Source organism: Zosterops lateralis, assembly GCF_965231275.1.
Source record: "Zosterops lateralis genome assembly, chromosome: W".
NCBI classification, from domain to species: domain Eukaryota; kingdom Metazoa; phylum Chordata; class Aves; order Passeriformes; family Zosteropidae; genus Zosterops; species Zosterops lateralis.
In genome coordinates this window covers 10285417-10310397 of record NC_139801.1, presented here as the reverse complement: position 1 = coordinate 10310397, position 24981 = coordinate 10285417, and the positions used below count along the sequence as shown (strand labels likewise).

Here is a 24981-nt window from a genome sequence, read left to right as displayed (position 1 = left end):
AATTAGAATATTCAACAGAAAAAAGGATATATTGTATTGTAACAAGAGGATCATCCTCTTATCCTCTCTTCTCCGCTCGTCTCCCCTCATCTCCTCTCTTGTCCCCGCTCTTCCCACTCTTACCCTCTCTTGTCCCCGCTCTTGTCCTCTCTTACCCTCTTGTCCTCTCTTATCCTCTCTTGTCCCTTCTTCCCCGCTCTTGTCCTCTCTTCCCCGCTCTTCTCCTCTCTTCTCCTCTCTTCTCCTCTCTCTCACCTCCCTTGCTCCTGCTTTCTCCCCACGTTTTTCCCCTGCTCCTGCCCCGTTTTTACCCCATAGCTCTCTTCTCTCTCTCTCTCTCCCCATTCTCTCTTTAGGGCTTTGCTCCAGCCGAGGCTGGTGGCTGGAAGCAGGGCCCTCTTTACCCACGACCCTTGTAATAATAAAGCCACGTGTTTCTAGAACATCTCAGGTGTGCAGAGTTCCTTGTCCCTGCCATCCACGGAAAAAATCCCTACACTGTGCTCTTCCTATCTCCTCAAAACAAAAGCAGTACATATCTAGACATGCTTGTTAGAGACACAGGACAATCATCTGTTGGTCCACAAGAGTTTTTAACATGGTGTGAACTGCACTGTGCAGCACCACTGAGGATATAAAGACATTTCAATCAGTCATGAAAACAAGTCAAATAAACTTTGATCAGTTCTGAAAGATGAATAAGCCATTGTGCTTGTCAAAAGCAGGTGGAAACCATCAAGATCTCGTTTCATTGTAAAGCCTTTGTCTTCATATAGGCTTCAGTTTTGCAATCTATATAATCCACAATATCCATAATGCTGCATTATTTGTAAGAGGCAAAAAAGTCCCAACACCCACAGAAATCCTTTTACAGAATGGAACATCCTTCTCATTCCTTATTGTCTGTAGCAGAAAATTATTCTAAGGCAAAGTAATGAAGGAAATATGTCATGCAAATTCAATACTTGGAAGGCATTGAAGTTACAGAAGCTACAGAATGTTAGTACTACTAGATGAGGACAACTCAGCTCTTAGCAAAGCTTGGTAAAGGCTCGTATATTTACATGACAAGTTGTACAAAGATTCAGGTCTTTTCCTCATTAATCTTCATGGGATACAAGTCTCACTGTCAGAATTCATGGGTACATTGGCATCTTTCATAGTTGCTTGCTGCATGCTAATTCTGTTTTCAGCTGAAGATACTAAAAAAAACAAAGTGAAGGTGTTCAGATCATGTAGTCAAATATGACATCATATAACATATCTAAGAGGATAAAGATCTTGGTAAAGCAGAACACTCATCTTCAATTTTCAACCATTCCGTATCGCATGATTCACTGAAGGCTAGAAAACTTACATCTCACAGAGCAAAGACTACAAAATGCAGAAATGTTGTCTGTTAGTTGGTGAGCAAGAACTCCATTCTGGGTGGAGTGAGTTGCACAGTTCAGAATACACAAAATGCTTTATAAAATCCAAAGAACAGCATGAACTGTCCTTGTATATATCTGCAGCACATCTTAACTCTCATGGTCACCCATATAATCCACTGAGTGGAAACATGCCCCCACACACTCTTCCATCCTACCAGGGCAATATGTCAAGGCTTATGGTTCGTTGTATAGACCACACATCTTCAATTTCAGGCAGCATTTGGTCCCTCTGACACACCAAGTCTTCCTCCAAGAGCAAAGGAGCTGTTGTAATTGTGAACACTACTGTTCCTCAGCAGATTTTTGAGGAACAAAACATTTCTTTCTTGGTCATATTGCTTATCACCATAATGCACCAAAGTTGCAAGCTGGGCTTTTAAGATCTATGAACTATCTATACATAATTTAACTCCAGCAACAGTCACCATAAAGGAGGCAGAATCAACTTTCAAAAAACTAATTTTAATCAAAACAAAAAAAAAAAAAGTTATCAGTAACAAGTTTATAAAACAGTGATTTAGTTACATAAATAAATTGATATCATTGTATCAAATCTTAATTTCAACTTCATGAGCATGTTTACATGGGTAATGAAGTACAACCTTTTTACCTATTATAATAAATTAAATGGAGAGCATGAAATAGTTTTTCTAAACAAAAATACCTACAAACATACCTCTAGCATGTTCTCTAATGAAGGGAACAAGAGACACTGGACAACTTTTGCACCAAAACAAAAACTGTTTTAAAAAGCACAAGGATACAGAACCATCAGCTAAAGCAAAGACACAATACTGCAATCAAAGTTGGTATTTAATAATATAATGAACGGTTTGGTAGTTAGATCTCCAGTTTGGCTAATTTAAAGCATTAAGACAAGGCAAGATAGAAGGCTGCTTTTGTTTGAGTTCTAGAGAAAATAAAATATATTAGAAAAATGAACAGAAAAGTGGAACAGTCATACCTACACAACTTTCTGTCCTGCACAAAGTCAAAATACCTATGCAGAATATATATAATATATATATATTTGTGCACAAAGGTTAGCTTATTATTAGCTCACTGCAAAGACGTAATGTATCACGTCAATCATTTTGCATTTTGTGTCAAAAATGATATTTCTTTACATTTCCTAGGCTAGGAGGCACAAACCACAATTCTGGCATACTGTATTCTTAATGCTAAGGCTTGCTGCTCTGGCTGTGTATTTTTTTGTTGTCCCTCTTTACTATAGTGCCTGTTACAAGCATGTGTTTATGTGTGTATACATATATATACATGCATACATATATATATATATACATACATACATATATATATAAAAAACTCCCCCAGTAGGTATCATTCTCACCATGCAATCCAAAAGATGGCTCTGCATAGATGCCCAGCATATAGTTCACAACCTGAGCCAACCCTGAAGCAAGGCGCACTTTAGTCCTTCAGATAGTTTTCTTTAAAACCAAGCTACTGCAGCTTCAAGTATTTTGTATTACATAGAGTTGATTTTTTTATAAATTAACATTAGATTTTTTCAATATTCAGACATATACTATAATATATATACAGTACAATAAATGCTCTCATACTTTAAAAAATTTATTTTGATAAATCCCTGAGAATGTATGTTGACAGTCGCTAAGTTTCCACATGCACAAGCATTGTGTGCCATGCTTCTGGATGAACAGCACTGCAAAGTCACATGGTCAGCCTTTTAACTACTAGTATTTCATTTACTGATCTGTTTAAATATGTTGAAATATAACAATGAGTTACAAAGGAGTAAAGCTGAATCCATTTGAGGTACTTATCACAGGATGGAGGTGTTTTGTTTGCTTTTTTTAAGCCATTACAATATATGTTTTGTTTTTGAGGCTGTGAACATATACAGAAAGAACAGGAGAGTGATGTGGGCTTTTGCCACTGGACAACATATACTCAGTGTAAACCAAACCTTTTTTTAATCTCTCTCACACAAAACAGAAAAAGGAAAAAAAAAATTAAACACGCAAACTTTCATAACATGACAGTTTAGTTTTCAAACTCAGTATATCTATACACATATAATACCAGTGTGGCTTTGTTTCTTTAAGTTCAAAAGGATACAAAGGCAGGCTCAAGTAAAAACAAACCACCTCCTCCCTTCACTCATTTTCATCAACCAAACCGCTCACGGACCAACATCATCAGTTTCTTTTTGCCTTTGTAGATTTGTTTTAGGTTATCAATAAACTGTGTAAACTGTATGTGTCCATCATGAGCCATTAAGAAGGTCTCTCGGGCCTTGCTGAGGAATTCTATAAACTCACTATAGTGTCGTGGGCTGATGTGAGTGAGACGTGAATGAGTTGTATTAATGTAAGCTCCAATTGTGGCATCCAAGAGTTGTCTTAAAGGGGCTTTGTCCAGTGACATGAGCTTACCAGAATTCCTCCTTCCATGGAGTCCCACCATGCCAGGAGTGGTCAAAGTACACCTGCGCAAAATGTCTGACAGTACTGTTGCACACTTGACACTTTTGACCACCAGAGGTATTACAGCTGCTAGCTCATTTTTCCCAAGAGAGTGGCTGAGCGCGCATGCCCAGAGAACATCGTTAATGGCAGGGTGTGTGTCCTGATTGTAACTCAGGTTGAGATGTGTTATGGCCAAAGTGGCCAGCTTATAGGCCCGCATGGGGTAACCGCGGTGCTCCATGTATCGTGCTATAGTAAAAAGCTGTGAGTAGCTCATGCTGGTTGTAGCAGCATCTAGAACAATTTGGTAAGCGGTCTCAAAAGCTATGTGATCCTTCTCACATAGGGTCAGTGCAGAGAGGGCACAGTTTTGAGGATCCTTCATGGCACACTGTAGAGCAAGTGTTCTAGCACTGCTGGCCAGCTTCTCCTGCTGATGACAATCCAGATGCAGACGGACAATGGTGCTGTTGGACATCACTGTTGTAGCAACAATACTAGTGGCTTCTGTTGGAGTGAAAAGTGTAAACCAGTTTTGCATTATACTATCCAATGCATAAATACCTGGGGAGAGAAAGAAAGGATTAAGCACAACTGACAAAATCTAGCAGATATAGATGTTCAGCAAAAGATTATATTCACAGTTCTAAGAGGTTGCCAGTACACTGAAGGAGGCCAGCTTCAGCAAGAAAAGCTAAACCAGATAGCATCTGCAAAAGGACATTAAAACAAAGGCTAACTGTGTACACTCTGTAGCAATGACTGAAATGAAGATGACAAAAAAGTCTGCAAGATAAGCTTTATATCCCAGTGAGACAACTGAGATGTTTTACTTGTTATCTAAGACAGTTTGGATAACAAGTTCTGGCTCATTTGTTTTTATCATATCACTCAAAAGCAGCCCTCACACCAAACACTTAAAAGGCATTTTTAACTTCTTTTCTTAACGTGCATCTCACGGTACAGTGCATGCACAAAAGAATATGAAAGTATGCCAAATGTCTCATTTAATAAAACACCATGACATTTAATACTAAGCGCAACTTTAAAAGAAGTAAAATAAAAAATCCTAATCTCTACCCTCTCCCAACAGGCTTTTCAGATACATCTTGTATCAAATTGATTTGCGCTTGAACATAAAGATTTTTGTTAGGGAAATACTCTGAGCAATACTGTAGAAAGGCTTGGGTTACATTACTGTTTGGTTTGCTTTCCAGTGCCATAGCCATGTAATAAATAAGCATTACACTCTAAGCTTGGATTTACAAAGGGGCTTAAAAAAATGAAACCAAGAAAACAAACAACAAACAATGAAAACCCCTTCATGAGATCTTGTCTGCCACACAGTGGAACACAACCTCAGCATTTCATTCACCTGTTTTATGGTTCATCTTCCCCACAGCTGACAAGATGGTGCTTTCACCAGTCTTTTGGAACCTCACCCTTCAGAGCAAGCAAAATTGTAGCATAGTGTAACATCCCATAACCACTACCCTTTTCTCTGCTGCAGCCTCAAACCCAAACCCAACATGGAGGGAAGAAAAGGAAATCTGGGTTATGGATGTCCCTACCTTGAAGGGGAAAGAAGTTACACTGCATTAATCAAGTATTGTCTCACTTAGCCTTTGCCTATTCTATTACATGCTCAAAAACCCCACTCATCACTGACATAATTATGGTCTTCTAAAAAGGGGATTTTAAAGAGAAGCAGAAGGTGGGAGATATATGCAGAGCCTGAGTGTTGACAAACAAGATAAAGCCCTCTAAGATTAGCTGACAAAAAGGCAGGAGCCCTTGAGAAGCATCTCAGAACATACCTATTTCTGTTGCACATGTTACCAACCACCTCACCATTTCCCGTCTTCGCCAATTCAGTGTTGACAGTGTCATCCGCATCACCTATTAAATCAACAGAAAGTACAAATTCATCCTATTGTAAAACCAAGACAAAATACCAACAATCAGGGATTTAAGTTCCTCAGATACACTGAGGTTCAAAATGGCAGCCTCTTGCCTTCTCTGCTCTGTTACCTCTTTTTAGCTGATATGTCAAAAGACTTGATAAATATTACTCGGCTATCTTGGAAGAGCATACATAGAGCAATTCCAACTGCAGGTCCTTCTAGGCTAGAGGAGAAACTGTTTTATTTGGGGAGAAAAAACCCAAAACCCCTCACGACTCCATAAAAAAGCCTTCTTGCCCCAAACCAACAACAAAGCCCGATTATTCAAATTAAATTATCCTGTGTCTCCTCCCTCTATGTATATAAATCTTTAAAGTGGAAACATGTCAACTCCTGTTGGGCAATCTAACCAATCAGATTTTTCCCCATCTGCATTTTTTGGTCATTGACTTCAACAATACAGATAGGAGTTAGTTCACTGTGATTTGACTGGCTACTTATGCTGCAAAGATACATATATACACACTTCCAGATATATCCCAGTATTCTGGGGCACAAGTTATATTCTCCTCTAAACTTCCAGTTGAAGGTAGCAACACTGGAAGAAACAGACAGGTCCAGTCTATTAATATGTGGCTGTATAGCTGCTGTCACCACCATCATTTGGAGGTTTTTGACAATGGAATGGCCTATGCAGCACTGGGCATGCTGGCATCAGACAGAACTCACCTTTCTCAGCAAAGGAGAGTGCTCAGGAACTAGTGGGGCTCATTGGCAGGGCTTTAAACCAGATGTGAGGGGGAAGGGGGACTACATCAGGCTTGTACCTGTGAAGCTGTGGGATGAAAGGCCAAGGTTAGAGGGATGGAGTGCAAGTGAGGGTCCTCTGGTGATGACTGAAATATTCTGGCCACACTGGAGCACACTTGCAGTCTTATGGAAATGAGCCAGGGACTCCTGAAGTAACAGAAGCCAACAGGGAAACACCAGGGAAATATCTCAAAGGAATTAAGGGATGTTCTAGGAAGGATACATGGCTAGCAGCCCAGCTGAGATGCCTTTACACCAGTGCATGCAGCATGGGCAACAAACAGGAGTTGGAAGCCACCATGCTCCTAGAAAGTTATGACCTTGTTGCCATTACTGAAACGTGGTGAGATGAATCCCATGACTGGAGTGTGACTATCAATGGCTACATGCTGTTCAGAAGAGACAGGGGAGGAAGGAGAGGCAGAGGGCTTTCTCTCTGCATCAAGAGGTGTATTGTGAAGTGTGGGAACAGTGCCAGACACCCAGCATCCTAACCAGGATTAGAACAAGAGAATATTAACACTAAAGGCTCTGCTAATTTGTGTGTTTGCTGAGCATGCTGTGAAAAAATTACCTCAGTGGAAGACCACCATATGAGTGTGTAACTTACTGTGATTGAAAACAATCACATGCGTGGAATGCTTGAGACATGTTTTGTGTGTTACAAAATTAGCAGAGGCCCTGAGGACCAATCAGAAGGCAGTTATTTATCTGTAACAAAAAATAAAAGGGAGCTTGCATGAGAAAGAGACAGACAAGAAGAGAAAAACAGCACCTAGAGCAGAGCTCAAAGCTATAACACTGCATAAGTGTGTTTTCTCATTGCTGCCATCTTGATATTGACATTTTGATTTTTTATATTTAGATTATTTCTTACATTTAGATTTTTCTTTGCATTTGATGTCATCACAACCAGTGAAGAGTTGTCTCTGAAGAATAGCCATGAGCAGGTCAAAAGCCTGTGGGTAAGGACCAGAGATCAAGGCAACAAAGGGAACCTTGTGGTTGGTGTCTACTACAGGCCACCTGATCAAGGGGAGCCTATTGACAAAGCCTTCTTACTCCAGCTACAGGAAACATTACTCTTGCAAGCTCTCATCCTGCTGGGAGACTTCAACTATCCCAACATCTGCTGGGAAAGTAGCACGGCAACCTGTTGGCAATCTAGGAGACTCCTGGAATGCATGGACAACAACTTTTTGAGCCAGGTAATAGATAGCACTACTAGAGAGGATGTGTTACTGGATCTGTTGGTCACCAATGCAAGTGAGTTAATCAGGAACGTCAAGATTGGAGGCAGCCTGGGCTGCAGTGATCACACATTGGTGGAGTTTGCAGTCCTGAGGGATATGGGTCAGGTAAGGAGAAAAGTTAGGCCTCTGAACTTTAGGAAAGCAAACTTCCAGCTCTTAAGGGAGATAGTGGGATCCCCTGGAAGACTGCCCTCAGGGACAAGGGAATGGAACAGAACTGGTAGATCTTTAAATAAGTCTTCCATAAAGCACAAGAGCTAACAATCTACAGGATCAAGAAACCAGGCAAAGAAGACAGGAGACTGGTATGTCTGACCTGCTGGTCAAAGTAAAGGGAAAGAAGCAAATGCACAGGCAGTGGAAACTAGGACAGGTATCCTGGGAAGAGTATAGGGATGAAGTGCAGTTGTGTAGGGATGGGGTGAGGAAGGCAAAGGTAAAACTGGAATTGAACCTGGCAAGGGATGCAAAGAATAACAGGAAGGGCTTCTACAGATCTGTGAACCAGAAAAGGAAGGTCAAAGGAGGTGCACTCCCCTCGATAAACAGTGCTGGAAAACTGGTAACAGATGATGAGGAGGAGGCTGAGGTATTCAAAAACTTTTTTGCCTCAGTCTTCAATACCTCTCAAGTGGATGGACAGCAGGAAAGGGACTGGAGGAGCAAAGTCCATCCCACTGTAAGTAAAGCTCAAGTTTGTGACCACCTGAGGAACCTGAATGTGCAAAAGTATGTGGGACCTGATGAAATGCATCCCAAAATCTAGAGAAAATTGGCTGATGTAGTTGCCAAGCCACTCTCCATAATATTTGAAAAGTCATGACAGTCAGGTGAAGTCCCAGATGACTGGAAAAAGGGAAACATTGCACCCATCTTTAAAAAGGGTAGAAAGGAGGACACTGGGAACTACTGCCCTGTCAGCCTCACCTCTGTGCCTGGGAAGATCCTGGAACAGATCCTCCTAGAAGCTGTGCTAAGGCACATGGAGGACAGGGAGGTGATTCAAGACAGCCAGCACAGCTTCAACAAGGACAAGTCCTGCCTGACCAACCCAGTGGGCTTCTATGATGGAGTGTCTATATCAGTGGATGTAGTGGTTTCAAGTTTGCCTATTTTTGTTTTTCAAAATTAGTGTAGTGGTTTGAGTCTCCTAGAATTATTTATTCTTTTTGTGCTGTGAGATAGGATTAGGAGAGAAGCAAAGCAGGCTCAAAACTTAAAATGGTATAAAGACAGGTTTATTAACAAAATTACAAGAGAAAGGAAAAGGTTAATAAGAATCAGAATGAAACTTTCACAACACTTCCCCTCCCTCACAACTTTCTTTTCCCTTCTCACGGACAATGTATAGAGACAAAATTTAGAACCCTTGGTCAGTTTACTACTTGTAAAATAGTCTTTCATCAGTTCATTTAGAGAGAGAAGTCTCTTTTGGTCTGATATGGAAAGTTCCTACAAGACAGACAGTCTTCTTGTGGCTTTTAAGTTTCACGAAAGCAGCTGCCCAGGAATCTGCAGTTGTGACGTCCTTCCCATAGTATGCAGCCTTCCCACAGTTGCATTATGGATCATGATACTCATGGGGTACTATTTTAAAGATGAATTGTTTAAAAGCAAGGGGTTTATTTTTTAATCTCTAGGAACTGAGATCCTTTTTCTTTCTGGGGGCAAATTCTTATCTCATCTTTCTCTGTTCAAGCTTCTCATAAGATTACAGCTACTTCAATATTTACTTAGTTCACTACAAATACCTTTGCTCAGATTTATAATTTGAATACTCTTATCTCCCCAATGCATATTTTCTATGATTTAAAATGATATAAGGGATATTCTAGTATATTACAGTCTATTACTATGGCTTACAAAAGAATTTCAGCTTAAAACTAAGACATCTTTTCATTCTCTTCCATCTAAAATTCAACTCCTCCTTCACTGATTTTGATGTCTTCATATTATCTCTCTACATGTCTCTACTCTGTCCCTTTTCTCTCCCTCAAAGAAAATTTAATATTTTGCAAGTTTCATCTGTGTAAAAAAAGAGTTAAATCTCTCCCAGGTCTGCAGAAGGTATAATAGTTCTTCCGGGCAGTGACTGAAAGTAGTAAATTCAGGCCATACGAGGGCTGAGCCAGGATTTCTCACGCAGCTGAACCCCTTCCTCTGCAAAAGGTCTTGGTAGCAGTGACTGGAGCGTGCTAGGGGGAGACAGCTAAGATCTCACAGCAGCATGCCTGCGGCTGGGGCTTCCCCTCCTTCCTCTACCTGGCACCCGCTGGGGGAGAGAGGGGGGAGGGAGACCTGGCCTGGCCCTGCCAGGCCTCTCGGTGCCGTGATAGAAGAGTGAATTTAGCAGCAAGATATTAACAGCTGCTGAGCCCGATCTGGCTGGGACGGGGCTTTCTCTCCTCTCCTCCCCTCCCCCTACCCGGCAGCCACCGGGCCCGGCCCTGCCAAAGCTGCAACAGCGGCAGATCCCGGCCAGGTCGCGCCAAGCCCAGGGGCTAGGTGGCAGAGCAGGGCTAGCCGCTCCAGCCCGTTACTTCTTGCCAAGCCAAAAAGAAAGAGAGCTTCCTGAGATTTTCCCCAATGTTTAACCTGTGTTTTCACAGAAGCGTGTCAGCTTTCTAGTGGCTTCACCAAATATCAATATTCAAACCTAGTCACTGATTAGTTTTGCTATAGCTCTTCCCAGAAAAATCATTTCTATGCAAAACTAGCACAGTGGACAATGGAAGGGCTGCAGATGTAATTTATCAGGACTTCTGTAAAGCCTTTGACACAGTCCCCCACAACATCTTTCTAAGTTGGAGAGAGATGGATTTGATGGGTGGACTGTTTGATGGATAAAAAAGTGATTGGACAGTCACATCCAGAGGGTACTGGTCAATGATTCAGAGTCCCAATGGGCATTGATGACAACTGGTGTCCCTCCAAGGATCTGTATTGGGACCAGTGTTAATTAAAATCTTCTATATTGACATAGACAAAGGAATCAAATGCACCCTGAGAAATTTGCAGATGACACCAAGCTGAATGGTGCAGTTGACACACCTGAGGGGTGGGATCCAACAATTTATCTCTCTGGACAAGGAGTATCTGCAAAGAAGTTCTCTCATAAAGCCAGCAGAATCATAGAAAAAGGACTATAAGCTCTTATTGCTATGCCCATATTTTATATCCCTTGTAGTCGTTGCCTGGGAAATCACCAACTGTATGACGTTTAAAAAAGACAACTGCCAGATTCTGCACCTGAGACTAGGCAATCCTGGATATATGGATTGACTGGGGAACAAGAGGCTGGAGACCAGCACTGTGAAAAGGGACCCAGGGATCCCAGTTGATGGCAAATTGAATGAGTCAGCAGTGTGTCCTGTCAGCCAGGAAGTCCAACTGGGATGTCGTGGGTTAATGCTGGTGGGATGCCAGGCACCCATTAAAGCCACTCACTCACTCCCCTCCACAGCTGAACAGGGGAGAGAAAGTTTAACAAAGGGTTCATGGGTTGAGATAAGGACTGGGACAAATCACTCATCAAATACCATCATGGACAAAACAGGCTCAACTTAGAGATATGCATTGAATTTATTACACTAACAAAATCAGAGCAGGATAATGAGAAGTAAAATAAAACCTTAAAAACACCTTCCCCACACTCCTCTTGCCTTCCAGCTCTGCCTCCTACCCCAGCAGCACAAGGAGACAGGGAATGGAGGTTATGGTCAGTTCATCACCTGTGGCTTCTCCCACTGCTCAGGGAGAAGAGTTGTTCCCCTGCTCCACTTTGGGGTCCCTCCCATAGGAGACAGTTCTCCTCAAACTTCTCCAATGTGAGTCCATCTCAGGAGAAACAGTTCTCTGCAAACTGCTGCAACTTGAGTCCATCCCACAGGCAACAGTCCTCCCCAAAATGCTGCAGCATGGGTCACTCTTCCACGGGGTGCAGTCCTCCAAGGACAGGGTGCTCCAGCATGGGAGCAGGGCCCCTGTCTCCATGGGCCTCCCTTGGGGTCACAGACTCCTCTCAGGCATCTACCTGCTCTGGCATGGGGCTCCTCCATGGGTTGCGGATGGATCTCTGCATCCCCATGGACCTCCATGGGCTGCAGGGGACAGCCTGCTTCACCGTGTTCTTCACCACGGGCTGCAGAGGAATCCCAGCTCCAGTGCCTGAAGCACCTCCTTCCTGTCCTTCTTCGCTGACCTTGGTGTCTGCAGAGTTGTTCTTCTCACATGTTCTCACCCCTCTCTTCTCTGGCTGAAATTACAACTGCACCACAATTTTTTTGTTTTTCTTTCTTCTTAAATTTGTTATCACAGAGGCATTGCCACAATTTCTAATTGGCCTAACCTTGACCAGTGGCACATCCATCTTTGGAGCAACGAGAGACTGGCTCTGCTGGACATGAAAGAAGCTTCTAGCAGCTTCTCACAAAAGCCACCCTTGCAGCCCTCCTTGCCTCCCAGTACCAAAACCAGGCCATGCAAAACCAATACACTGGACTTCCTGTATCAATGCACACACAAATTGAAGGCTAACGCTTCCAATGTCCATGAAGAATTTTCAGCTTTCTCCTGTGAGAGAGTGGACTGTTAATGGTTAATGCCTCAAACAATCAGCAGGATATTTTGCTGATGATGAGTAAAGTAACCAATTAGTTGCAGAGGGCATGCATACCCACCACCTCAGGCTACAAGCTGGGTGTTGAACAAGATAAGGGAAGAGGCTGATAAGAGGCAAATCCTGCCAGGTGGAAGAGTGCTTTTCATCATGCCAATGTCCTTATGCAAGTGGCTCAGGTGTGAAAATTCCCTTCCAGAGAAGCACTGGGACATTCACACATAGGCCTGAAGGTATTCATCCCTTTTGATGGCCCATAATTGACTCAATTATGCTGACCTAAGAGGCAGCCATAATGTCTTAGAAGGTGTCATAAACCATCAAAGATTCCCAAAGTTTCCAGTCATCCACAGTATTACAACATTAAGTGTGAAACTCTCCACTGAGCCTGAGCATATATTATCCCACCGAACTTCATGTTCTTGGGCTTTCCCCATCCCTGATGGGTCAAGACTGCAACCACCACTTCAACCAACAGACATTGCAATTGCAACAACCAGATCTCATCACTGGACTCATGGGTGGTGACTTTAAACCTTTCTACTCTTACCCTTTATTTTCCTTAATATATTTCCTTACGTGTTATGCTTTTATATTGCTATATTACAGTAGATAATTGTGAGAGAATAGATTATGGGATCTTAGGAATGGGGCTGCAGCCGACCCTCATCCCTAATAGGGTGCAGCTGTGTAAGACAGGTGAACAGCATTGAAGGAAAAGAAGCGCAGAATGCTGATGTGTATTGACCAATCACAAAAGAGCAAAAGGGCACACAGGTGTTAAGCATGTGAGAATGAAGGTATAAAAAGTTGTATGGGGAATAATAAAGTACTGATGCTTGTCACCATTTTTAGCATCAGTTGTGTGTTCTCCATCAGATAATAACCAAATGACTACAGACCTGCTTTCCGTTGCACCCAAATTGTTCTAAAACAAACCCTACATATGTATATATTTACAAACACCAACCGTTCAATGTCATTTCACTCTAATCCACCCCAAGGGATATATTAGCAAGAATCTGGGTTATCCTCGCTTTTTGAAGTCTGTCATAACACGCATAACACCTCCAAGTAGACTGAATTCAAGAGAAAATAGAGGGTGTGGAAAGATGGCTGAGGGTAAAATTAGAGGAAACTGAGAAGTTATATTCACACCCTAACAGAAGTTATAATGGTACAGAAATTATAAGGTAAAATGCAGCTGCTTCTCCCTGGATGGAATGTGTTTGGCATGCTGGAAACCTATTCCATGATGATTCCCCACACCCACAGTCTGCAGCCATAGCACCTGCTAAGGGGAATGGAATGGAGGGTGGAGCAGAGTGGAGATACTGTGGCCAATGTCTGTAGAAATCCTTGCAGGGTGGGGAACTCAATGGTACTTTGCAGCTGATAAAGCCCATAGCACCTGTCACCCAAGGGAGAGAGATGTCTTGCTGTTGAGCCAACAACTGTGGTGAAATCATTCTTCCTGGATGAACTTGGTTCCTTATAGCCTAATTGTGATATTAACACACACTTCCACTCTAAAGTTATCTCCCTCCAAGGTATGACCACCCCCCACCAGGCATGCACTCTAGATTTTATTGACTATATCTTTAAGACTGAAGAGAGACAATTTTAAACCAATTAGTAACAAAGGTATACATGACTAGAGTCACTCAAGCTCTACCTAAACATAACAAAAGTTTAAAAGTAAGTCGAGAATGGGAGAAAAGTTAGGGAGGACTCCATCATAACTACTGGAATCAATTGATGGGCTGAACCTGTCTTCTCCCCCATAGGGACACCTACTGGGTAAGAACCATATGCTATATGCACTGAATATTTTATTGAGGATTAGACCTTGTCTCTGTATTGCTTTGAACACATTATTGCAGTCAGATACTATCACAAACACTCTTCAAATCTTAACCTGTCACAATTTTTTATTAATAAAGTGCTATTCCATAAACTGTTAGTGTGAGTCCTTCACAGACATTAGCAGTTGCCAGCAGCAGGTAACATACTTGAATAAAGTGGAAGACCTGCTGAGGAGTCTTGTCGCCCTGATTTTTCAGCCTTCTGATGTTTTACATTTCTCTACTGGAGTTCTCACGTTTGTAACATAAACAAAGACTGATGTTTAGTAAATAATACATTCCTTCCAGGGGGAAGGACAAATTGATGGACTTCTGGCTTGGCCAGTGTAGTTGGAGAGGTGTTAACCTTGTTCCCCAATTGCTGGTCAAAGTCCAAACCCTATCTAAACCCCAAACCAAAATAAACTTTCTCTTTCTCTTCTCACTTCTCAACTTGACGGTTAAGCGTGGTTTTTTGTGTCTAGCGACAGGGTCTCCCTTATGATGTTAGTGTGTGCCCCTGAATAAGTCATTCAATCCAGCAGGACTGTTCAGTGAAGGATTCCCCTAATGGGACCCTGTCAGACTGGTCCAGCACAAGGGTCTTGACTTTCCAGGGGTGCTGGCAGACAAATCAAACACTAAGGGTTGAGGAAATCTCCCCTTTTCACATGACACAGGGTTATGGACTGAATTTTGCTATTGGTGAAGGAGGAAAGAATAAAAAAAAAATTAAAAAGAAAATAAATATGTGAATGAGTACTTCTACATAGAATCATAGAATATCCTGAGTTGGAAGGGACCTACAAGAATCACTGAGTCCCACTCCTGGCCCTGCACAGGACAACCCCAAGAATCTCATAATGTGCCTGAGAGTGTTGTCCAATTTTGTTGTCCAAATGTTTCTTGAACTCTGACAGGTTTGGTGCTGTGACCACTTCCCTGGGGAGCCTGTTCCAGTACCCAACCACCCTCTGGGTGAAGAATTTTTTCTAATATCCAACCTAACCCTCCCCTGAGAGAGCCTCATCCCATTCCCTCAGGTCCTGCCACTGGTCACCACAGAGATCAGTGTCTGCCCCTCCTCTTCCCCTCACAAGGAAGTTGTAGACTGCCATGAGGTCTCCCCTCAGTGTCCTCCAGGCTGAACAAGCCAAGCAACCTCAGACACTCCTCGTATGACTTCCCCTCTTGACCCTTCACCATTTTTGTAGTCTTCCGGATTCTCTCTAATAGCTTTACATCCTTCTTATATTGTGACACCCAAAACTGCACACAGGACTTGATATGAGGCTGCATCAGCACAGAGTAGAGCAGGACAATCACCTCCCTTGACTGTTTGGCAATGCTGTGCCTGATGCACCCCAGGTCATGGTTGGCCCCCCTGACTGCCAGGGCACACTGCTGACTCATATTCAACTTGCCGTCGACCAGAACCCCCAGGTCCTGGTCTCTTATGAGGAGACACAGTGGAAGATGGGCCTGTTTGGTCTAGAGAAGAGAAAACTGAGAGAGGATGTCATCAATACATACAAACATCTCAAAGGTGGGTGTCAAATGGATGGTGACAGACTCATTTCAGTGGTGCCCAGTGACAGGTTAAGAAGCAGTGGACATAAACTAAAACATAAGATGCTCCACCTCAACATGAGGAAGAACTTTCCGTTGAGGGTAGCAGAGCATTGGAACAGGCTGCCCAGGGAAGACGTGGAGTCTCCTTCTCTGGAGACATTCCAAACCCATCCGTATACATTCCTTTGCAACCTGTTCTAAGTGACCCTGCTTGGTTGGGGAATTGGACTAGATAATCTCAAAAGGTCCCTTCCAACCCTAACTGTTATTTGATTCTGATTGTCCCCCTTTCCGCAGCTCTGCTTTCTAGCCTCTCGTACCCCAGATTGTTCACACATCCAAGGTTGCCCCATCCCAGGTGTAGAATCTGGCACTTGTCTTTGTTAAACTTCATTTGGTTGGTGATTGCCCAGCCCTCTAATCTGTCCAGGTCTCTCTACAGGGCGTCTGCCTCTGAGGGAGTCAGCAATTCCTCCCAGTTTAGTATCCTTGGCAAACTTACTTAGTATCCCTTCGAGTCTTGCTTCCAAGTAGTTTATGAAGATGTTTGATATGCTAAGGTCTGAACAGCAGGCTGGGTTGGTTTTGCAAGGCCTGGTTTTTGGCAGGGGAGTAAGGGGAACAAATGGAGGTGCCTTCTGTGAGAAGCTGCTAGAAGCTTCCACCATGTCTGGAAGATGGGCATGCTGCTGGCCAAGCCTGGGCCAAATAGAGATGATGGTAATGCCTCTGTGATAACATATTTAAGAAGAAAATCAAAACAAAGTAGGGATGCAATTTGAATTCCAGCTAGAAAAGAGGAAGAGGTGAGAACATGTGAGGGGAAACAACATGGAGACACCAAGGTCAGTGAAGAAGGAGAGGGAGGAGGTGCTCCAGGCACCAGAACTGAGATTACTCTGCAGGCCGTGGTGCAGGCTGTCCTCCTGCAGCCCATGGAGGTCCACGGATGATGCAGAGATCCACCCACAGCCCGTGGGAGAGGTGCTCATGCCAGAGAGGATGGATGTCTGGAGGAGGCTGTGATCCAATGGGAGACCTGGTGGAGAGAGGGAGCCCCTGCTTCCAAGCTGGAGCAGCTTGTCCTTGGAGGACTGCACCCCGTGGAAGAGTGACCCAGGCTGCAGCAGTTTTGGGAGTTTTGTTTGCCCGTGGGAGGGACTCATGTTGCCGCAGTTTTGGGAGGACTGATGCTTGTGAGATTGGAACCACATTGGAGAAGTTTACAGAGGACCGTCTCCTGTGGGAAGGGACCCCACGGCATAGCGGGGGAAGGACTTGTCTCCTTGAGCAGCGGAAGAACATCTCGGGTGATGAAGTGACCAAAATCCCCATGCCCTGTCTCCATGCACTGTTGGTGAGAAGGAGGGAGGGGTTGGGGGAAGAAAAGGTGGTTTTAAGGGCTTATTTTACTTCTCATTATCCTCCTCTGATTTTGTTAGTGTAATAATTTCACTTTGTACCTCTTAGCCAAGCCTGTTATGCCCTTGGAGTGTTTTCTCCCAGTCCTTATCTCAACTCATGAGCCCTTCATTAAATTTTTCTCTCCTCTGCCCAGCTGTGGCAGGGGAGGGTGAGCAAGCAACTTTCATGGGTGTCTGCCATTTGGCCAGTGTCAAACCATGACACAGACCTAAGCCTGAGTTGACTTACAAGATGAATCTTGAGCATGATGCTATTAATACCATCAAGGTTCTTTAGTTAAAAATAGATTATTAAAATATTTATACTAGTTGTTCTTAATGCCAAACCAGCTGGTGTAGAGGTTTGTATAACCCTATGTAGAATATATCAAGAAATGCTTTCAACAGATATCCCTAAAGACTTGTTAGTAGAATATTTTAGGGTTTAGGCTCTGGCCAAGCCCTGGCCCCTGCTGGTTGGGAAGCGGGCCATCAGAACCAGATGTTTTCTGTACAAAAAGGTAAACAAGTCATTTGGACTTGTCAATTTGGGCCTATAAAAGCTGGACCCCTTTTTTTGGTGAACTGGAAACCTCACCTACAGGTGGGCAAACTGTGTAGGATTTTCCCAATTGCCTGAAAGGGTTCTTTCTCCAGGTCCTCACTGCAAAAGGGGGCTCCACAGCAACTGCGGACTCTGGATGATGGTAAAGTATTTAGGCAATTGGTAATGTATCTTTCTCAATCACTATTCTCTCTCACACACAGTATAGATTAGATGCATTACCTTGCTTATTTTTACTTGTTGCTAAAGCCAAGTGAGTAATAAGCTTATTGTTTTACTAAGTGTATCCTTCTACTTCTGTTTTGCCTCAATATTAACAGTAAAATAAGATCATTCTTCCTATTGGTGTCTGCGTCCATTCTATTGCCCCCGTTGATTGGCAAAACAGTGCTGAAGAGCACTAGCCCTCAGATGGATCCCTGCAGAACCCCACCAGTGATCTGTTGCCAGCCTGATGTCACCCCATTCACTATAACCCTTTGCGCCTGATGCATGAGCCAGTTGCTCACTCATTGCATGGTGTGTTTATCCAGCTGTGCACTGGACGTTTTGTCCAGAAGGATCCTGGGAGATGTAGTATCAAAAGCTTTGCTGAAGCCCCAATAGACTACATCAACTGGCTCCCCTTGATCACTAAATGGGTAACCTTGTTTTAAAAGGAAATTAAGTTTGTCAAGCAGGACTTCCCCCTCATGAAACTGCACTCGCTGTGACCGATGATGGCATTGTCTTTCAGGTGTTTTTCAATGCTTTTCAGAATAATCTTCTCCACAATTTTACTGTGCACTGAAACGAGACTGGCAGGCCTGTAGTTTTCAAGGTCATCCTTGCCCTTCTTGAAAATTGGGACAATGTTTGCCATCTTCTGGGACCTCTCCAGATTCCCAAGACTGTTCAAAAATTATTGAGAGACCTAGTGATGAGATCAGCCAGCTCCTCCAGTACTCTTGGATGAATCCCATCAGGCCCTATAGACTTATAGGGATCCAGATGGAGCAGATCCCGCACAAGTTCAGGATCACCTGGGAGTTAATCATTCTCACAGCCATGGTGCTCCAGCTCTCAGGGCACTGGGACCCCCCTAGCCCATCACCAGTGTTGAAGACTGTTGTGGTTTGAAAAGCAAAACAAGTGAGAGGCTCCAAGTCAGAGATATAATTTAATAAGAAGAAAGGTAAAAAGGTAAAAATAAAATAAAATAAATGCAATAACACAAAGAATCACTGACAGAGTCAGAATACAACCTGAGCAGGATGGTGGAAGCAGTCCAGGTGAGGTGCTCTTCCTGAAGCAGTGATCTGTAGAAAAATCTGGGAGCTCTGGTCCTCTGGGAATCCAGTGGGTAAGTGCTGCTTGCACTGTCCCAAATCCCAGCTTATATCCAGGTGAGAATGCTTGGCTCCTCCCCCTGGGCAGAGCATCTCACAATGGGATGAGGAGTTGTGAAGTGGGTCCTTGATGGCCCATTAAACAGAGATAACTCCTGGAGGGAGTTACCTGTGACTCATGGGCCAGGTGTTAATGGGCCATTAGCAGAAGACACCCCAAAAGCAGGGGCTTGGGAAAACACTGCCCCACCTGGTTTCAACAGCTCATGAAGATGGTGATAGAATAAATAATTTGTGTACATCCTACACTGCAACCCAGGACAAAGACTAAGGTGAAGAAAGCATTGAACATATCTGCTTGTCCATGTCCCTGTTTGTAAGGTGGCCATACTCATCCTGTAATCGGCCAATGTTATTTCTGCACTGCCTTTTGCTACTGACATATTTTTAAAAGCTCTTTTTATTGCCTTCCACAGTTCTGCCCAGCTCAAACTTCAACTGAACTTTGGCTGCATGAATTCTCCCTACAGTGGCAAGTAGCATCTCTGTATTCTTCCCATGTCATCTGACCTTGCTTCTACTTGGCATACACCTTCTTTTTTTGCCTTAGCTCATCCAAGATGGCCTTCTGCCTCACCCATTTGACTTCCAGCATTTTGGAATTGCCTGCCTCTGTGCTTTTAGGAGTTGGTGCTTAAGAAGTAGCCAGTCCTGATGGACCCCGGCATCTTTAACAGCATTTTCCCAGGGAACCTTGTTAGCTAGTTCCCTGAGCCACCTGAAGTCTGCTCGCTTCATGTCCAGGGTTGGAGTTTTTCTGGCACTTTTCCTCCTCTCACCAGAGATTTTAAACTTGATTTCTTTGTGGTCACTTTGGCCAAGATGGCCACCAATCGCCATTTCACTCATGGGCCCCTCTGTTAACAAGGAACAAATGAAAAAAGGCACCTTTCCTAGTAGTTCCTCTTAGCACCTGTACCATGATGTGATCCAGGTGTTTTAGGAATCTTCTGGATCTATTTATGCCAGAAATGTGGTGTTCCCAGTTAACATATGGCCAGTTGAAGTCTCCCATAAGGACAAGGGTGGTTGATTTAGAGGTGTCCCTTTGTTCCTTAAAGAATAATTCATCAGCATCTTTGTCCTGGCTGGGTGGCCTATAGTAGACTTCCACAATGACATCACTTTATTTGTCCCTTAATCCTTACCCAGAGACTGTCAACTGTGCCATTGCCAACTGCAATTGCTAAGTCGCCCCTCCCCCCCAGCCACTATGATCTCAGAAATGCTCCTTAGGATTCAGCCATGACAAACAGCCCTGTGGCTGAGCTCCTCTTCAGCATATCAGAGACACTGTTCGCTCTAGGAACTGGTGCTGTCTAATGAACTCCTGGTTTTAACAAACAGCCTTGGAAATTTTTTTTGCCTGAATAATGTTACCAAACGAGTTATGTTTCTTAAAGAAGGAGTCTATGCAGCAGTGGGGGAAGATGTTAGAAAATTCTTTTAACTATAGCACAATCATGTATTATCCCTACATGCATGGTTAATGCTAGGTTTGGTACCATGCAGTGCTTAGTACAAATGCCAGAGATTATGTGGCCTTGTGTGAACTCCCTACATTTGTGACTAATTGTCTTGTACTAGCTAATGCTTCCTTGCTTACTTATATTAGTTATTAATATGCACTAGCAGATGTCTTAGTTTTGAGAACAGAGATAGAGTGCCAGAGCAAAGAAGGATAAGAGAAGTGCATCATAACCTGACCACATATTTGAGATACTCTCAAGAAAAGAAGATGAATCAGAAAGATCCAGGACCATTAAAGGGATTTTGAGGAATGGGATGTTCCCAAATGACCACCAAAGACTCTCCAAAGACCCCTACTCATATCCAAATAAGTTCACATAAATAATTAGCATATATGCATGTATTCAGGAAACGTAATGAATATGTAATAGAAATGTGATGAATATGTGTTAATTTCATTATATAACCAGCTCTGTTAGGTTGCTGCTTATGCATGCTTTGAGGGGAAATTCCCATGCATCCAGCGCTGTTAATAAAGTAATGTCAGCTTTCTAACCAAACAAATTGGTTGGAGAGTTTATTTCCTAGTTTTCAGTGATAGCTTCTGGCATTCCAGATGGGACAAAGTGGCAGTAACTCAGCAGACCAGAAGACTGGTTAGCACTCCAGCATACACCAAAGTAGTTTTGGGGAGTTCTTCTGTTTCACTGGTCTGGTAAGTCAACCACATTTCCTGTTCTGGGACAAAGAATATTACATTAAATAAGGTATTTTATTTTAAGGTATTTTTTGCCTGCACATGTCACACTGAGAGAAAGTATGCAGTGTGAGGCTGTCAGAGTCTGTCTGTGGATGTGTTATGCCCCACAACTGTCTCCGATGGTTGAAGACCAAGACCCCCGAAGAGACTGGAGAGAGCCCCTGGCCTGGCTGAGGTGGGGCGCTTGCCGAGGACTGATACGCATCTCCATGAGAATGGAATGCAAGAACAATAGTAGCTCGTTACAGTGGACTGAGCTGACTATACTGACCGTGCTAGAAGGGTACAGCTTGCAGCTTGTTCCTGAGCAACCAACCTTAACACAAGTGCCTGCCTTGGCCCTGTGCCCTCTTTGGCTCCGTGCCACTCGCCTTGGTCTTCTTCCCGACCAACCTATAAAGACTCTGTAGATCCCGTACACCCTTCGTGATCACCCCACTGGAGAAGATCGCGTCTATGGGCATCTCTACGCCTTGAGGACCTCCGACTCTCCATGTTGGTAGCTATAACCCCCTTCCCCTCTTTCTCTATCTTTCTCACTATTCTCTATTTTCTTTCCCTACTATCGCATTGTGGGCACTAAATAAAAGTGCATTTTTTGTTTAAGCAAACTGGTTTGTCCCCTGTTGTGTCTTTTGCACTTTGAGATCTCCAAAACGAACCATCAGGTTCCCCGCATATCTTTGCGGACCCCGACAGAGGCTGAGAGGTTTATGTAACTGGTTGCGGGCTTGGGTAAGATCATGCACTACTACAGGGACACCTGGAGTGCATTCTCAGTTTTGAGAAAGGTTATAAAAGGTTATAAAATGACTGTAAAATGTTTTAAAATGTTTTGAAGGTGTTAAAAGGTTTTTAAAGTGTTAAATAGGGCTATCTTGGCAGTTCCTGGGATAAGAGATCCCAAAAAGCTCCCCTTTCGGTTGTGTCCTAAGGAAGTAAAAAACTTGGAGGGACGACCCTGATGTGAAAACAACTTGTGAAATATTACAATCATTGGTGCCTGATGTATAAGCTTGATGATCCGGAATAGTGGCCTGTTAATGTGACTGTAAATTATAATACCATTTTGCAACTAATGTTGTTTTGTAGAAGGGAAAGCAACTGGAGTGAAGCCTCTGATGTTGATTTATTTTTTGATTTGCATAATAATCCTGATTTGCAGAAGGAATGTATACATGTGCCTAGAGATCCAATGATTTTACCATTAGAAAAGGAAGATAAGAAACCACTCAAAAAAGGTGTTGCTCTGCCTGTAGCATAGGTAAAGGTTGTATTAAACACAGACAGACAAATGAGGAGGAGGATGTGGATTGATTAGTGTATAAGGGGAGACCAAATAAGAAAGAGGAGAAAGGCAGGGAGCAGATGTGGAAACGGAAGAAGAAAGTGACTGTAGGAGTAAAAGTCTTAGCTGTGACAGCTAACAACTGACCTGAAAGCTTCACGGGCACAAGTAACCCTGACCTTAACTTGATCAGCCCATACCTATGATAGAAAGGAAACATCTTTGGGAGAGAGGGCACTGAGAGTCGGAGGGACTTAGCTGCAGACAACGGACACCAGCCAATCCCTGACGAGCATGTACAGAGGCAGCGATTGGTCAGTGAACTGGGTGGCACCAAGATTCTAGCCAGTCAGGGTCAACTGTACAAAAGCAAGTGGTGAACAGTTAAGCATTGCTATTGTCTCATGAACCTCAGAGTGTTGTGTTGTGTCCGTCTCAACTGCAACAAATGGTGACCCTGATGTGATGGCGATAGCCTAACCACATGGAGAGCGGGTAGACGGAGCCCAGTGAAGAGGCAGCCTGGAGAGCTGCTGGCAGCCTGGAGAGCTGCGAGAGTCCGGACCATTGTAAATAGAAAGTATCCACTGGAGACATGGGGACCTGAGTCCTGACAGAAGAAAAAGCTGCCGTAAAGGTATGGACCCTCTTTTTATGCAAACGGGGGATAAAATATGATGAACAGGCTCTGCAGTCCTTACTGATGTGGTGCAAGAGCCATGGACTAAACGCAACCACGGAAGCTGCTTTTAACGTTCAAACATAGGAGCAGGCTGGTGAATTGATATTTGAGTCACCCTCCTGAGGAGACAAAACATCTAAAAATACGACGACCTGGTGGCAGGTGTTGGACACATTAAAACTGATAAAAGTAGAGTGGAATGCGAAAGCAGCAGTGCGCACGCCACAGGGCTGCCCTCTGAAATATCCCAAAATGGTGGAGAGAGTGTGCCGTGGGCGCTGCCTGCCAAAATATCCCAAAATGGCGGAGCACGGGGGGAAGTGGTGCCTGGGGCTGCAGGACACTGTGCCAAAGCTTTTGTGTCCTAGAGGACTGTGTGCAAGGTGCTCAGACCGAACAAAGAAGGATGCTTGTGCCACCACGGCAGCCATGCCAACCCCTCCTGCACCACCAGTGAAGGACTGTAAGTCTGTTGGGGCTGTGGGAGGAGAGCCAGAAGATGGCCCCTGGTCCCCCAATCCATTTGATCCTGGAGGGGACCCTAAACGTATCACAAAAGAGCTCGCACTGCCCCACGCCATGCACAGCATCAGCTGGAGCAGTGTCACGGCGAGTGGCTGGAGCTGGGAGAGCCCTTTCCAATAACATGTTCCCTCTCTGCCTGCCCTCTGCAAGAATGGAGCGGCAGCAGCAGTGGGGATTGAGAGTGCAAAGCCACAGGGGCATGGCGCCATAACAGTAGTGGTGGCAGCGAGCACATGGCAAAGCAGTGCTGCACTGCCAAGCACATGGCACAGCCGGGGGACAGAGGTGAGCAGCGAGCCACCTTCTTAGCGGGTCTGACAAGACCCCCCCCCGCAGCTCTCTGCATGCGGACAGTGAAGAAGCAACCCAGGGAGCCTGGCAGCACCGACAGCACCAGCAGGAGCAGCGCCTCGTCCCTGCTCCCCACACACAGCAGGCTTTGCCTGGTGTGGCGCAGCCACCATCTTGTACACTGGTGGAACCCTGCAAGTTGCCCCAGCCCAGCCCCTGACCCGTGCCATTTCAGCTGCAGCCAGGGCTCCCATCTGCTGTGGACCCTCGTAAGCTGACACTGTGCTGGACCCTTACTATTAAGATTGCCTTTTTTACCATACCACCTTGTGACCCCCTGCATTGTTCTGATTGCTTTTTGGAATATATGCTCCTGTAATAATTCTAAATTGTAAGCTTTCAAATGGAAATAACTCAATATGTTTTTTCAATGTACCCTTTTAATTAATGAAACTGAGTTGCAGAGATTTTGTCCCACTTGAAGAAATTGGAAGAACGACTCCCACCTTGCTGCTTCCCTGATGTGGAAAAGGTTACTACTGGAATGAAAGACCATAACCCTCTCATCCTGCAGCAACTTCTGATTTAGGGCCTATTATCTTCTGAAACCACTTAGGAGTTAATATAATTGCAATGTCTCAAGCCTAGATTTATATACCTTCTGTGAAAGAAAATTAGCAAATTTAAGTATTGAGTCATTTTTTGCTTTTGTTAAAAACTAT

General features: G+C 43.8%; 1 protein-coding gene across 5 annotated transcripts in view; it reads right to left on the bottom strand.

Moving 5' to 3' along the window:
• Positions 1-1843: 1843 nt before the first annotated feature.
• Positions 1844-24981, bottom strand: part of LOC310922142 (zinc finger SWIM domain-containing protein 6-like) — a 304014-nt gene continuing 280876 nt past the window's right edge. For all 5 annotated transcript variants that reach the window (XM_083882540.1, XM_083882541.1, XM_083882542.1 and 2 more), the window contains 2 exons: positions 5704-5785; positions 1844-4450 (listed from right to left, as the gene is read on the bottom strand). In XM_083882540.1, coding sequence (XP_083738666.1) covers positions 3588-4450; positions 5704-5785 — 945 coding nt within the window. In that variant the 3' untranslated portion in view covers positions 1844-3587. The remainder of the gene's footprint in view (positions 4451-5703; positions 5786-24981) is intronic.